The sequence below is a fragment of the Lottia gigantea genome (assembly GCF_000327385.1).
Source record: "Lottia gigantea unplaced genomic scaffold LOTGIsca_132, whole genome shotgun sequence".
Taxonomy (NCBI): Eukaryota; Metazoa; Mollusca; class Gastropoda; family Lottiidae; genus Lottia; species Lottia gigantea.
Genome location: NW_008707463.1, coordinates 384,181 through 397,861, shown reverse-complemented (window position 1 = coordinate 397,861; position 13,681 = coordinate 384,181). Strand labels below are relative to the sequence as shown.

Sequence of the window (13,681 nt, the reverse complement as noted above, 5' to 3'; positions counted from 1 at the left end):
AGCATTGCTTTATCAAGAAAAATTGTCTAATAAAAACATTTGTTGGGATGGTGGGCTATGTTTGAAAGACTTTAGATCTGGGGGGTTTAAATGTCCGAAATTTAGATAACATTTCATTTCTTCCTAAAAACCACCAGTTTTAAATCTCTTAAATGTTATTTATGTTGGCAGTCTCACAAAAAGTTTTTTTTATTCCTCCGCCTTTAAATTTCAACAAGTAAGACTATATTGGGGCGATATGACCTGGGTGGATTATTTACAAACAATCTTAATGTTGCCTCGACATTCTGTACACTCGTGGGTCCTATAATCTTGGCTTGTAAAAATTTACGAAAATTCAACCGATACATAATTATACAGCTATCACAGAATAAGTATTTATCCATATCAACTGGTTCATTTATCTATAAACAATCTAAACAAGAACTTAAAATACATAGATATAAAACACTTGTTCCAAATGATCAAATCGTGAAACACCAAAAAACTATTTTTTACATGAGTTAACTTTCAGACATCATCTATATTCGTGTAACAATAGTCTACACTATTTTCTTTCTACTTTACGTCTTAAGCATGTTTATTTATGAATTTTTTTTTCTCTTTTCAGCACAAAGTCCTAATTGCTGCGACAAGTTCCTGAAATGTCTGTCTCACGTGCCTTGTGCATCTTTAATCGCCTGGATCATCCTGTTGCTAGGCATTGGTGGTTTGACCGGAAGTCTTCTGATCGGCGCCAACAAAACACGTGATCTACTCCAGAACCAATCATTGTATGTAATTTTTTCTTATATTTGCGCCAAAATTCAAATCAACTAAGAGTATGAGATTTTCCGCTGACAAATAAGCAATAGATTATGTAGACTTGATATGATAAACATATGTATGAGAGACAGGACTATAAGACCTAGTCTCTCATGGTCCAGATCTCTAATTTCGACAACACGATCCTATTTTTGAAAGTAAACGGCATGAACAACTGCTGATTCTCATGAACGGTACTCATGAACTGAATACAACATCTGATAAGACCACCAGTTGCTAGCAGTCGTTGAAATTTGTTTAGTTGCCCTCAGATTCTACCAGTCGTAAGGTCTACAACTTAATAGACAACACGTATCGTAGGGCTAAGGATATTTATGGTTGGATATAAACACCAAATCTGGATCTGAAACCTCACTTGATGCCTATGCCTGTACTTTCGAAAGTCGGATCAGTGTCGGCTTTCACCCCCTAATACCTAACCTAAAATATGTACAAACTATCGTACAGATATAAAATCTTGGCTTGGCCCTGACCCCCCCACCCCTTCCTAAACACTAAAGTAAATAGAATGTTGCCAGAAGGATGTGTTTGAATATGAGTTGTATTCTACAGGTTATGGTTTATGGACTATACTATAATTGGAGTAATTGTATCGATGTTTGTTCTGGGTACAATCTTCCTCGTCATTGGTCACATCTCCTCAGAACCCACCAGTCGTAGAGTCTTCAGCTCCTCTAGCAAAAATAGATGTGCCCGAGGGTTGAATATGGGGGTAAGTAAAGGCCGTGCATTCTGCTGAAATGGACAGGGTTGGGGATAAAGTAGATATGTGCCGGAGGATTTATGAATGTGCGATGAATTAAGGGCTGCGGTTTTCAATAAACTTCGGTGGAGGTAAAGATATTGAAAATATCGGAATAGAAAAGGCATACGTTCTGTAAGACAGACAGAAGTGTTGGTGTTTGAGAGGATCAGGATTGGGATTGAAGTATGCAAATATTTAATAAAGAAAAGGGCCATCGAAATTTACTAAGAGGGATAGACACTGTATAGAACGATCCTTTTATCACCTGTTCAATATCAACAACAAGGTCACCAAACTTCTATATATAGAGATTAGAACCTGTAGCTGTCAGTTTTGAGTAATAACTAAGCCAATGGCATCCTGAAATTCCAATCGATTTAGAAGCTCTTGCCCCAACAAATTATTTAATTAATTAATTAAGTTACTGTTTTTTTAAATTCTGTATTATCTGTTTTAAATTGCAGTTCCTATCGTTCGTGTATATTCTAACAGTGTGTTGGATATTCGCTACAGCTGTGTTATTTGTACCCCTGGTATTACTAGGGCTACTGTATTATATCACAGATTACGAGGGTCTGACCTCTATTGATCTGAAATACTACGGTAAGAATATTCATATTCAGGGTGGGGGACCAGGGGGGTGGGGATGACTACAGCTGTGTTATTTGTACCCCTGGTATTACTAGGGCTACTGTATTATATCACAGATTACGAGGGTCTAACTTCTATTGATCTGAAATACTACGGTAAGGATATTAATATTTAGAGTGGGGGAAAAATCTTATGTAAGGAGAGTGCAATATTTTGGTTACTATTTGATCAAAGAAAACTGCCATTGCTTTGAATTTACTATTTTTTTATCTCAATCATTTTATATAAGCTTTGGAACAGATTTGACCACTAGTTGTAAACCTAGGGAATGCTATGTATATTTTGTATGTTTTAAGTATTTGTTCGTTTTGTAGGTTTTCACTATTATTGTTATATTTTGTAGGTTTTGAAGCTAAAGAGTTGTCTGGTGAGGCTTTAACAACTTTTGTTACAGAGGTAAGATATAACAATCTAACACTATGCTTACTCTTCTGAAACACCTGATTTCATTCAGGATTGTCCCTGTTCCTTTAGGGTACAGTATTATCTACATCATATTGATAATATACTACCCTTGCTAAAGGAACATGGGGTTTGTCAAGAGTTCACATCCCTTTCAGAGAGTCCACATAGCTAATGATGTTTATGTGATATTAGGTTTGTCAATTTGACACCCCTTTCAGAGAGTCCACATAGTTAGTAATGTTATGTAGCATTATAATTGTTCAACTTGGCATTGCCAATTATGTTCAGTTGACATGTTTTAGAGGGTTCACATAGCTAGTCAAGTTTATTAGGTATTAAGCTTCGGGGAAGGGAGGCTTTGGTTTATCAGATTACGAGATTTGTAAACTTGGCATCCCTTTCAGAGAGTCATTATTCTGTTATATTCCAGGCAAAAGATGTGTTGATATGTTATGGATGTGCTTATATTTCATCTGTTCTAGTTGCCATCAGCTTGGTAAGTATATCTTCTCCAAATCTTTTAATCTTCGCTGATGTTTAAAAATGATGGATGAAGTTAATTCAAACAAATTGTAAAATATATTTGGTACATTTCTAGACCTGGCAAAGATTGGATTAGTGGTTCAAGAGCAATAGCTCAGCTGCCATAGGGACTGGTTGAACTAAGTCCATGGACCTCCACCCCTAAGGGCCCCACCATATGCAGGATAGCATATAAGTAAAATAACAAAAATTCCCGGGGAAGAGTCTACAACCCACCTACGTCACCGGGATGTTAAAATATCAGTGTTGGGTGTTATAGAAGATACTCTCCTATAGAAGCACTTGCCAAGGTCACAAGAACTTCTTTGACATCAATTATCAATATAAGTAATAAATATTAAATTGAAATGATACTATGATAAATGTTATGTGCTGTGTGTAAAGAGAAATCAGTGTTTAATTTTTTTTATTAATTGTTTATTTTGTTAATTTTAGATACATTTCCTAATCTCCATGACAGCCAACATAACACATCTTACCGACAACCGATTTGCAGCGCTCAACGCCTACGAGCCCCCCGGAGAAGAGATGCGTAATTCCAAACATTCAAACCTGGATACGAATATGTAATGACAGACGTCGGAAATATTATGTGCAATATCCAGTGGTATTTATTAAAATTTAAATAACCACAGAAAGAACCAAGTTGCCAGTGTATATATTTTCAAAAAAGACCAAATTTCATGCATGCGCCATTTTTCATCTAACATCAAAATAATGGAATTTAGCAGAAATGGATCAATATTTTTAAGGAGTATCATTTTACTATCGTTTCCATGGATACTTATATATACACAGGATTATCATCATTTTAATAATTTAGTGTATAAGGTTTTTTTAAAATCGCGAAAAAAACCTTTTTAGATTTTTGCTTCAATAACTGTTTTTCAGTTTTATAATTTTTGAATTATTCGTGCTTTGCGCCTAGTGTAACGAGGAGGCTTACTGCTGTAGTGTTTTGTGTGACCAGTGACGGGCAGCAGACGATGTTGTTTTTTAAATTGGCATGTGACTTGTGTGTCTGATGCACCACATTATGAAGCTCTGATGCACCACATTATGAAGCTCTGATGCACCACATTATGAAGCTCTGATGCACCACATTATGAAGCTCTGATGCACCATGTGACAAATATTTTTAAATTGCGCCACAAAATTTTCAACTACACTGATTGTATTGCTCAAATATTATGGATGATGGTAGTAGAAGTCAAAACACAGAACCTGGCTCTTTGAACTTCAAAACATTGACAGCGGCCATTTTGGATACATGTTTCTTTTGATCTTTGTAACCCTCTGAAATCAAATGTTATAGATTCTGGTAGAAGAGCACTAACACCAGTAATGTGAATAGCATGGATCAATTTGGATTATGTTTTAAAAATACTCATCAGTTTGCAGAACGGAGAATTAAGTATGGCTTCAGGAATATGAGCAAAAAAAACCAGACTGATTTAAGTGAAAGAATGTACATTTGAACATTTTTCTTAGAAATATTGGGGGATTCTATTCAAGTGTCATTTATTTGATCCAAATCCCGATTTAAAATTTCAAGTTTGAAGAGTTAGGTTCTTTCTGTTGATTAATGACATAAAACTTCAAAAGTTAAAAAAAAAATGATGAAATAATTTGTTAAATCGTGGTAATGAAACTCAAAACTTTGGTGTCAAGAAATTTGAAGATGAGAGAAGTTTAAACATCAGTGATGAAGGTATTCCTTTCTTTCAAATCTGGTCCCATATTTCAACAAATATCCTAACAACAGATCTTTATTCTGAAACAAAAAACAATTAGGCTTACCTATTTAAAAACAAAAAAATATCTTTATATGGTCATTTCACAAATCTTCAAATTTCCTGACCTATCTTTGACAGTTTCACGCCCCCAAAAAAAGAAATGCATATAATTTGTATGATTATTAATTGATGAATATTCATTAGATATAATTGTTACACAGTACTTGAAGATAATACTCTATATTTTATGTATTTCTACTTTCGCTTTCTCCAAGATGTTGGTAGAGACATCTCAACTAAGACTGTCATAACGTAATGATTAGGGTGTATCTAGAATCTAGATTTGTTATCTTTTAAATTATGTTCATGGACATTAATCTTGAAATCTTAACTTAAATAAAATCAAGGTTTTACGAAATACAGTATTTTGATTGGTTAATTAGGCTACATATAAACCCCAATCTGACCAATCAGATAAAGAGAATGATGATCGTAAGTTTAGGTTTTGTAAATTATGGTCTCAGTTATTTATTATCTAACTACATATTGTATTTAGAAGTTATTCAGTGAAAACACTCTAGTATGATAGATTGGTTTTAAGATTTTGTTTTAATTATTCTATTAGAAGCGATACCTCTATACTCTTTAAAAATTACTGGCTCAATAGTATTATTCAAATATTATTCTTTGCATGGTAGAAATAGCAAATATTTAGCTTTTGCATAATTATTATAGATTGCTCAAACAATTGTAAAATTAAGTAGAAAAATAGCAATAATATTTACAAGATCGGATATTCATCTTAATATTTGTTTTACCAGCTGATAGAACTTAGTTTTTATTTTGTGTACAATATCAGAATGTCTTTTTGAAAGGTGATACAGTTATCTATGTATTCTATAAGCTGGTCAAGTCATTTATAAGAGGAATTTACATAATTTCAGCAACTGGTGTTCTTCATATCTTAATTTTTCAATAGAAATTCATAAATTAATAAACGAGCAAAATCTTTATATTGAGTTGGAAGAAAAATAATTTTGCATCTTGTTCATTTTGTAAATTTATTTTCATTCTGTATAATTCATTTCATTTCATTTTTCTAGTCCAGTTTTCAGTTTATGTATATTTCTACTGTATTTATCTCATGGGAGGAATTAAAGAGAAGGCTATGCTTTCATTTTTGACCTCATGAATATTCATGTAGCTCAGAATTTTAAAACATCACAATCTCAACAATTCGGGGTGTTTCAGTTCTACTGTATTTATGAAATTGAATTATGGGAGGTTTTTATTTATAGGTATATTAATAGTTAGTATATAGTGAACTATAATTACTATTGAAAGATTTTATTTTTAATTTAATGACATTAACAATCTCAATATTAATTTTCTGGTTTCTGGAATCTGAAAGAGTCACCACACATTACAATACCAATATTTTCCTTCGCATTATCTTCAGATATATTTAGCTCAATTTCAAATCTAAGTTATTTTATATAATATATTAATCAATATTATTATTATTATTATTATTATTATTTCTTGCCGTAGTCAATATTATTCACTTTCAAACTTCTGTGATTCTAAAAACACCTGACACCATTCTGTGATTTAATTAGTCATCTCAGCTTCTTTCCGTGAGTTTTGTGATGTTGTCAGAGAATAGCAACATTTTTTTTCAGGTTTATCTCCAGAAGGGCACTTCACAAAATCAAATGCACATGTTGTTCAGTGCACATGCACCAAAGTTGATTTAAAAAAAGAAAACATTGTTTTTGATACAAAAATGGCAGATATTTTGTTATGAGATTGCAAAGCCTTAAAATTTTAGCAAAAAAGGGCCAAAAATATATTTTTAAAAATTAAAAATTTCAAACTATTAAAACATTAATGAACAGAATTTCATGTAGAAATATTTTATGCTAGAGCAACTTAAACACATGCATCACAGGAAGTCAAAAATGTGGATAAACAGATACATGTAGCATACGTGGCTGAATACATGGCGGAATACATGGTCTAAAGCTTGCATGTGGTTTGGAATAGACAATCTATGGAAGAATTTAAAGTGACTCAGTGAAAAGGTTGTAGTGTCAATCATGACCATGTTGAAAAATTCTCATTGCGATTCTAATATTAAGGTAGATCATGTAAATAATTTAGATACGGTAGTTAAAAAGGCGATATGACATCATTTTGTACGATATTGGACCATCCCTGTATATAATATACTTCACATGTTGGGTATTTTCAGGATTTTTGACAGGATCTTGTCGTTGTTTGCTTGGTCGATTTTTGGCAGTTAAAAATTGTGGTTTTGCTAATTACAATAGTGGTTATGTGTGGAATTCAAGAGAGTTTATCATTAAGATGAAAGAAATTTCTTTCTCCGATGTCGTAAATGTAACGCCATTATTAAACATCACCTACACATAAAACAGCAAAACAACATCGTCCAATTTCAAAATTTGCAACAAATAAATGTCCTGAACATAGCAAAAGCAAACTAAGAAAGATCTAAAAATTCTAGAAATATGCAACAATGAGGAAATCTTGTTTTTTCTAATAATTATTATTATTATTATTAATCTTGTTATTGTTTATAATACTATAGTCTAGTTGTAGTCTGTTTGGATGAGTTCGAATTTGACAAGTTTTCATCAAGAAGTCAAAATGCTCCACCAGATATTCATCCCTTATTCAAATGGTAATGCATACACTCTTGTACAACCTTACAATCATGGTAATATAGCTGGGTATTATAAATTTTTACCATTGGCTCAAACTTGGCTGCAAGGTAGAAAACTTCTCAAATGTGAACCCATCCTCATGTTTCAGATTCTGCCATGATAAGATTTGACAGGATGAGAAATATCAGACCAAGTTTAGTCGTGTTTTGTGTACAGCTTGTTTTCTTGTTACTGTTTCCGTCAACTTGTATATATTTTAAATATTGATGATATAACTTTCATTAGCTTCATTAGGCGACTCTTTATTCTTTTCATCTTTGCTACAAACTCTGGGGATAGGTTTGCATGTGGGGTGTTTCAGCACCTAAGAATAAGTAGGATTATCAATCAATGGCACAAGCAATTCGTTTGGGTAAACACCCCATTAAAATCAAATTTGTATGAATAAGCTATCGTCATTTATAACCAAAACGGGGTGCGTATTATCCACGATTACGTTTTATACTCGGATAAATACGGTATGTGGGCGTTTCCTTAATAAAGAAAACGTGAAATTAAGGTTCATTGTTGAAGATTTTGGCACAATTATTAAAACCTTAGCCAAAGGTTTCAAGTGGAAGAATTAAAAAATCCGTCGTAAAAATCTGATGTTGCAGCAATTTTGAAATTTATGATTCAAGGGGAATAACTCCATTTTGCGACTTGTCCGTTTCCACCAGTTTTTAGATGAAAAGAATAAAGGAAATTTTTAGATTTAGAAATAACAACATAATATAGTGAAATTAATTTTCTAATTTCCGATTATTTTCTATATCATTGTATGCCTGATAGTGTATGCTTGCCCGTTTCATGCACTTCAAACTTCCTGATACACGCGAGAGCATCATGCCGTGCTCCGTGCAAACGACAGTATGATAACTATATAACATTGGCCCGTTGTAATAGGCCTAATATTAATATATACACAAATACACAATGGGAATCATCTACTTTATAACCATCAGAATAGGCTGAACAAGGTCAGATTTTAATAACTTATCGTCCATATTGAAAATTGATAGGTTTTATTGGACGAGTTAGAGAGACGATAGTTAACGTCTAATTTGACACAACGTAGACTAATTCAAAAGCCTTAGTCAAATCATGAAATTACAATTTTTAACAATTTAGCTTGCCTTATATACGCTTTTAATAGACTTATAGTAAATCTTTTATAATATTTCAACTATCGTTTTCTACAGAATTACTATATTTTCAGATTTTAGAATAAGTCAAGTCATTTTTCAGGGAATTCATGTCGCATTTTACATAACATTGTCAAAAATCTTCCGAAACACACATTGTTTAAAATATTTTGGTTTTGGTGTGCATGTGTTAAATTTATTAAATAAACAAAATTCAATTCAATTAACCAGAAGGAGTTTTAACGCTTGAAAAACAATTTGCGAAACAGTTACAATTGTTAAGTAATTGATGCCAAGAAAAAAACAAATTTGTCCGATAAAATTATTAAAACACTAAAATCATGTGTTTGAACAGGCTCCAGTTTTTTGTAAGAAATAAAGTATAACCTATATTCTGTTTATAAAGTGTATATCTGTTTTATCTTTAGATATTTTGTCTTTTTAAATGTGCAAGTTGAAATAAATGTTTTCTAAAAGTTTACTTTATTTAATGACTCTAAAACTATGGGAAGTTCAAATTTGAACAGAGTAAGGGGTTCATCAACACTAGTTTTTGGGTGATATTACCTAGCTCTATATAGGAGAGGTGTACTGTTATCAGATGACATTACCTTGCTCTATATAGGAGAGGTGTACTGTTATCAGATGATATTACCTAGCTCTATATAGGATAGGTGTACTGTTATCGGGTGTTATTACCTAGCTCTATATAGGATAGGTGTACTGTTATCAGGTGACATTACCTAGCTCTATATAGGATAGGTGTACTGTTATCGGGTGACATTACCTAGCTCTATATAGTATAGGTGTACTGTTATCGGATGACATTACCTAGCTCTATATAGGAGAGGTCTACTGTTATCAGGTGACATTACCTAGCTCTATATAGGATAGGTCTACTGTTATCGGGTGACATTACCTAACTCTATATACGAGAGGTGCACTGTTATCAGGTGACATTACCTAGCTCTATATGGGAGAGGTCTACTGTTATCAGGTGACATTACCTAGCTCTATATAGGAGAGGTCTACTGTTATCAGGTGACATTACCTTGCTCTATATAGTATAGGTGCACTGTTATCGGGTGACATTACCTAGCTCTATATAGGATAGGTGTACTGTTATCAGGTGACATTACCTAGCTCTATATAGGATAGGTGTACTGTTATCAGATGACATTACCTAACTCTATATACGAGAGGTGCACTGTTATCAGGTGACATTACCTAGCTCTATATGGGAGAGGTCTACTGTTATCAGGTGACATTACCTAGCTCTATATAGGAGAGGTCTACTGTTATCAGGTGACATTACCTTGCTCTATATAGTATAGGTGCACTGTTATCGGGTGACATTACCTAGCTCTATATAGGATAGGTGTACTGTTATCAGGTGACATTACCTAGCTCTATATAAGAGAGGTTCACTGTTATCAGGTGACATTACCTAGCTCTATATAGGATAGGTGTACTGTTATCAGGTGACATTACCTAGCTCTATATGGGATAGGTGCACTGTTATCGGGTGTTATTACCTAGCTTTATATAGGAGAGGTGCACTGTTATCGGGTGTTATTACCTAGCTCTACATGGGAGAGGTGCACTGTTATCAGGTGACATTACCTAACTCTATATAGGAGAGGTCTACTGTTATCAGGTGACATTACCTAACTCTATATAGGATAGGTGTACTGTTATCGGGTGTTATTATTACCTAGCTCTATATAGGATAGGTGCACTGTTATCGGGTGTTATTACATAGCTCTATATAGGATAGGTGTACTGTTATCGGGTGTTATTACCTAGCTCTATATAGGAGAGGTGCACTGTTATCGGGTGTTATTACCTAGCTCTATATAGGAGAGGTGCACTGTTATCAGATGACATTACCTAACTCTATATAGGATAGGTGTACTGTTATCAGGTGACATTACCTAGCTCTATATAGTATAGGTGTACTGTTATCAGGTGACATTACCTAGCTCTATATGGGATAGGTGTACTGTTATCGGGTGTAATTACCTAACTCTATATAGGAGAGGTGCACTGTTATCGGGTGTTATTACCTAACTCTATATAGGAGGGGTCTACTGTTATCAGATGACATTACCTAACTCTATATAGGATAGGTGTACTGTTATCAGGTGACATTACCTAGCTCTATATAGTATAGGTGTACTGTTATCAGGTGACATTACCTAGCTCTATATAGGATAGGTGTACTGTTATCGGGTGTTATTACCTAGCTCTATATAGGAGAGGGGTACTGTTATCGGGTGTTATTACCTAGCTCTATATAGGATAGGTGTACTGTTATCGGGTGTTATTACCTAGTTCTATATGGGAGAGGTGCACTGTTATCAGGTGACATTACCTAACTCTATATAGGATAGGTGTACTGTTATCGGGTGACATTACCTAGCTTTATATAGGATAGGTGTACTGTTAATGGGTGACATTACCTAGCTCTATATAGGAGAGTTGTACTGTTATCGGGTGTTATTACCTAGCTCTATATAGGAGAGGTGCACTGTTATCAGGTGATATTACCTAGCTCTATATAGGAGAGGTGTACTGTTATCGGGTGTTATTACCTAGCTCTATATAGGATAGGTGCACTGTTATCAGGTGTTATTACCTAGCTCTATATGGGAGAGGTGTACTGTTATCAGGTGACATTACCTAACTCTATATAGGATAGGTGTACTGTTATCAGGTGACATTACCTAGCTCTATATGGGATAGGTGCACTGTTATCGGGTGTTATTACTTAGCTCTATATAGGAGAGGTGTACTGTTATCAGGTGACATTACCTAGCTCTATATAGGAGAGGTGTACTGTTATCGAGTGACATTACCTTGCTCTATATAGGAGAGTTGTACTGTTATCGGGTGTTCTTACCTAGCTCTATTTAGGAGAGGTGCACTGTTATCAGGTGATATTACCTAGCTCTATATAGGAGGGGTGCACTGTTATCGGGTGACATTACCTAGATCTATATAGGAGAGGTGTACTGTTATCAAGTGACATTACCTGGCTCTATATAGGAGAGGTGCACTGTTATCAGGTGATATTACCTAGCTCTATATAGGAGGGGTGCACTGTTATCGGGTGACATTACTTAGATCTATATAGGAGAGGTGTACTGTTATCAAGTGACATTACCTGGCTCTATATAGGAGAGGTGCACTGTTATCAGGTGATATTACCTAGCTCTATATAGGATAGGTGTACTGTTATCGGGTGTTATGACCTAGCTCTATATAGGAGAGGTGCACTGTTACCGGGTGACATTACCTAGCTCTATATAGGATAGGTGTACTGTTATCAGGTGACATTACCTAGCTCTATTTAGGATAGGTGTACTGTTATCTGGTGATATTACCTAGCTCTATATAGGAGAGGTGTGCTGTTATCGGGTGTTATTACCTAGCTCTATATAGGATAGGTGTACTGTTATCGGGTGTTATTACCTAGCTCTATATGGGAGAGGTGCACTCTTATCAGGTGACATTACCTAACTCTATATAGGATAGGTGTACTGTTATCGGGTGACATTACCTAGCTCTATATAGGATAGGTGTACTGTTATCGGGTGACATTACCTAGCTCTATATAGGAGAGGTGCACTGTTATCAGGTGTTATTACCTAGCTCTATATGGGAGAGGTGTACTGTTATCAGGTGACATTACCTTGCTCTATATTGGAGATGTGTACTGTTATCGGGTGACATTACCTAGCTCTATATAGGAGAGGTGTACTGTTATCGGGTGACATTACCTAGCTCTATATAGGATAGGTGTACTGTTATCGGGTGTTATTACCTAGCTCTATATAGGAGAGGTGCACTGTTATCAGGTGTTATTACCTAGCTCTATATGGGAGAGGTGTACTGTTATCAGGTGACATTACCTTGCTCTATATAGGAGATGTGTACTGTTATCGGGTGACATTACCTAGCTCTATATAGGAGAGGTGTACTGTTATCGGGTGACATTACCTAGCTCTATATAGGATAGGTGTACTGTTATCGGGTGACATTACCTAGCTCTATATAGGAGAGGTGCACTGTTATCAGGTGTTATTACCTAGCTCTATATGGGAGAGGTGTACTGTTATCAGGTGACATTACCTAACTCTATATAGGATAGGTGTACTGTTATCAGGTGACATTACCTAACTCTATATAGGAGAGGTGTACTGTTATCGGGTGACATTACCTAACTCTATATAGGATAGGTGTACTGTTATCAAGTGACATTACCTAACTCTATATAGGATAGGTGTACTGTTATCGGGTGACATTACCTAGCTCTATATAGGAGAGGTGCACTGTTATCAGGTGTTATTACCTAGCTCTATATGGGAGAGGTGTACTGTTATCAGGTGACATTACCTAACTCTATATAGGATAGGTGTACTGTTATCAGGTGACATTACCTAGCTCTATATAGGAGAGGTGTACTGTTATCGGGTGACATTACCTAACTCTATATAGGATAGGTGTACTGTTATCGGGTGACATTACCTAGCTCTATATGGGAGAGGTGTACTGTTATCAGGTGACATTACCTAACTCTATATAGGATAGGTGTACTGTTATCGGGTGTTATTACCTAGCTCTATATGGGAGAGGTGTACTGTTATCAGGTGACATTACCTTGCTCTATATAGGAGAGGTGTACTGTTATCGGGTGACATTATCCATCTCTTATTTGGAATGGCGCACTATTGTTGGCAGACATTACTCAGGTATTTGAAGTGACTGACTGGTGCATGAGGAGCTAAGACCCGCATCGGTAGAGAAACTACTTGTCAATCCCAATGCCATCTTGGGAGTTCTTCAAACAACATCAACCAAAAAGGGGGCCGTATAGACAACCCCATATAAAACACAGTA

The 13,681-nt window shown here is 34.9% G+C and overlaps 1 protein-coding gene across 1 annotated transcript; it reads left to right on the top strand.

The window, feature by feature from the left end:
- Window positions 1-238: 238 nt before the first annotated feature.
- On the top strand, window positions 239-8,143 carry LOTGIDRAFT_238135 (hypothetical protein; the record flags this gene model as incomplete). Its single annotated transcript, XM_009049247.1, has 6 exons — window positions 239-297; window positions 1,378-1,537; window positions 2,035-2,173; window positions 2,565-2,617; window positions 3,057-3,122; window positions 3,605-8,143. 6 exons carry the CDS (start codon window positions 239-241, stop codon window positions 3,737-3,739), a joined length of 612 nt encoding a protein of 203 aa, XP_009047495.1. The 3' UTR covers window positions 3,740-8,143.
- Window positions 8,144-13,681: the final 5,538 nt, after the last annotated feature.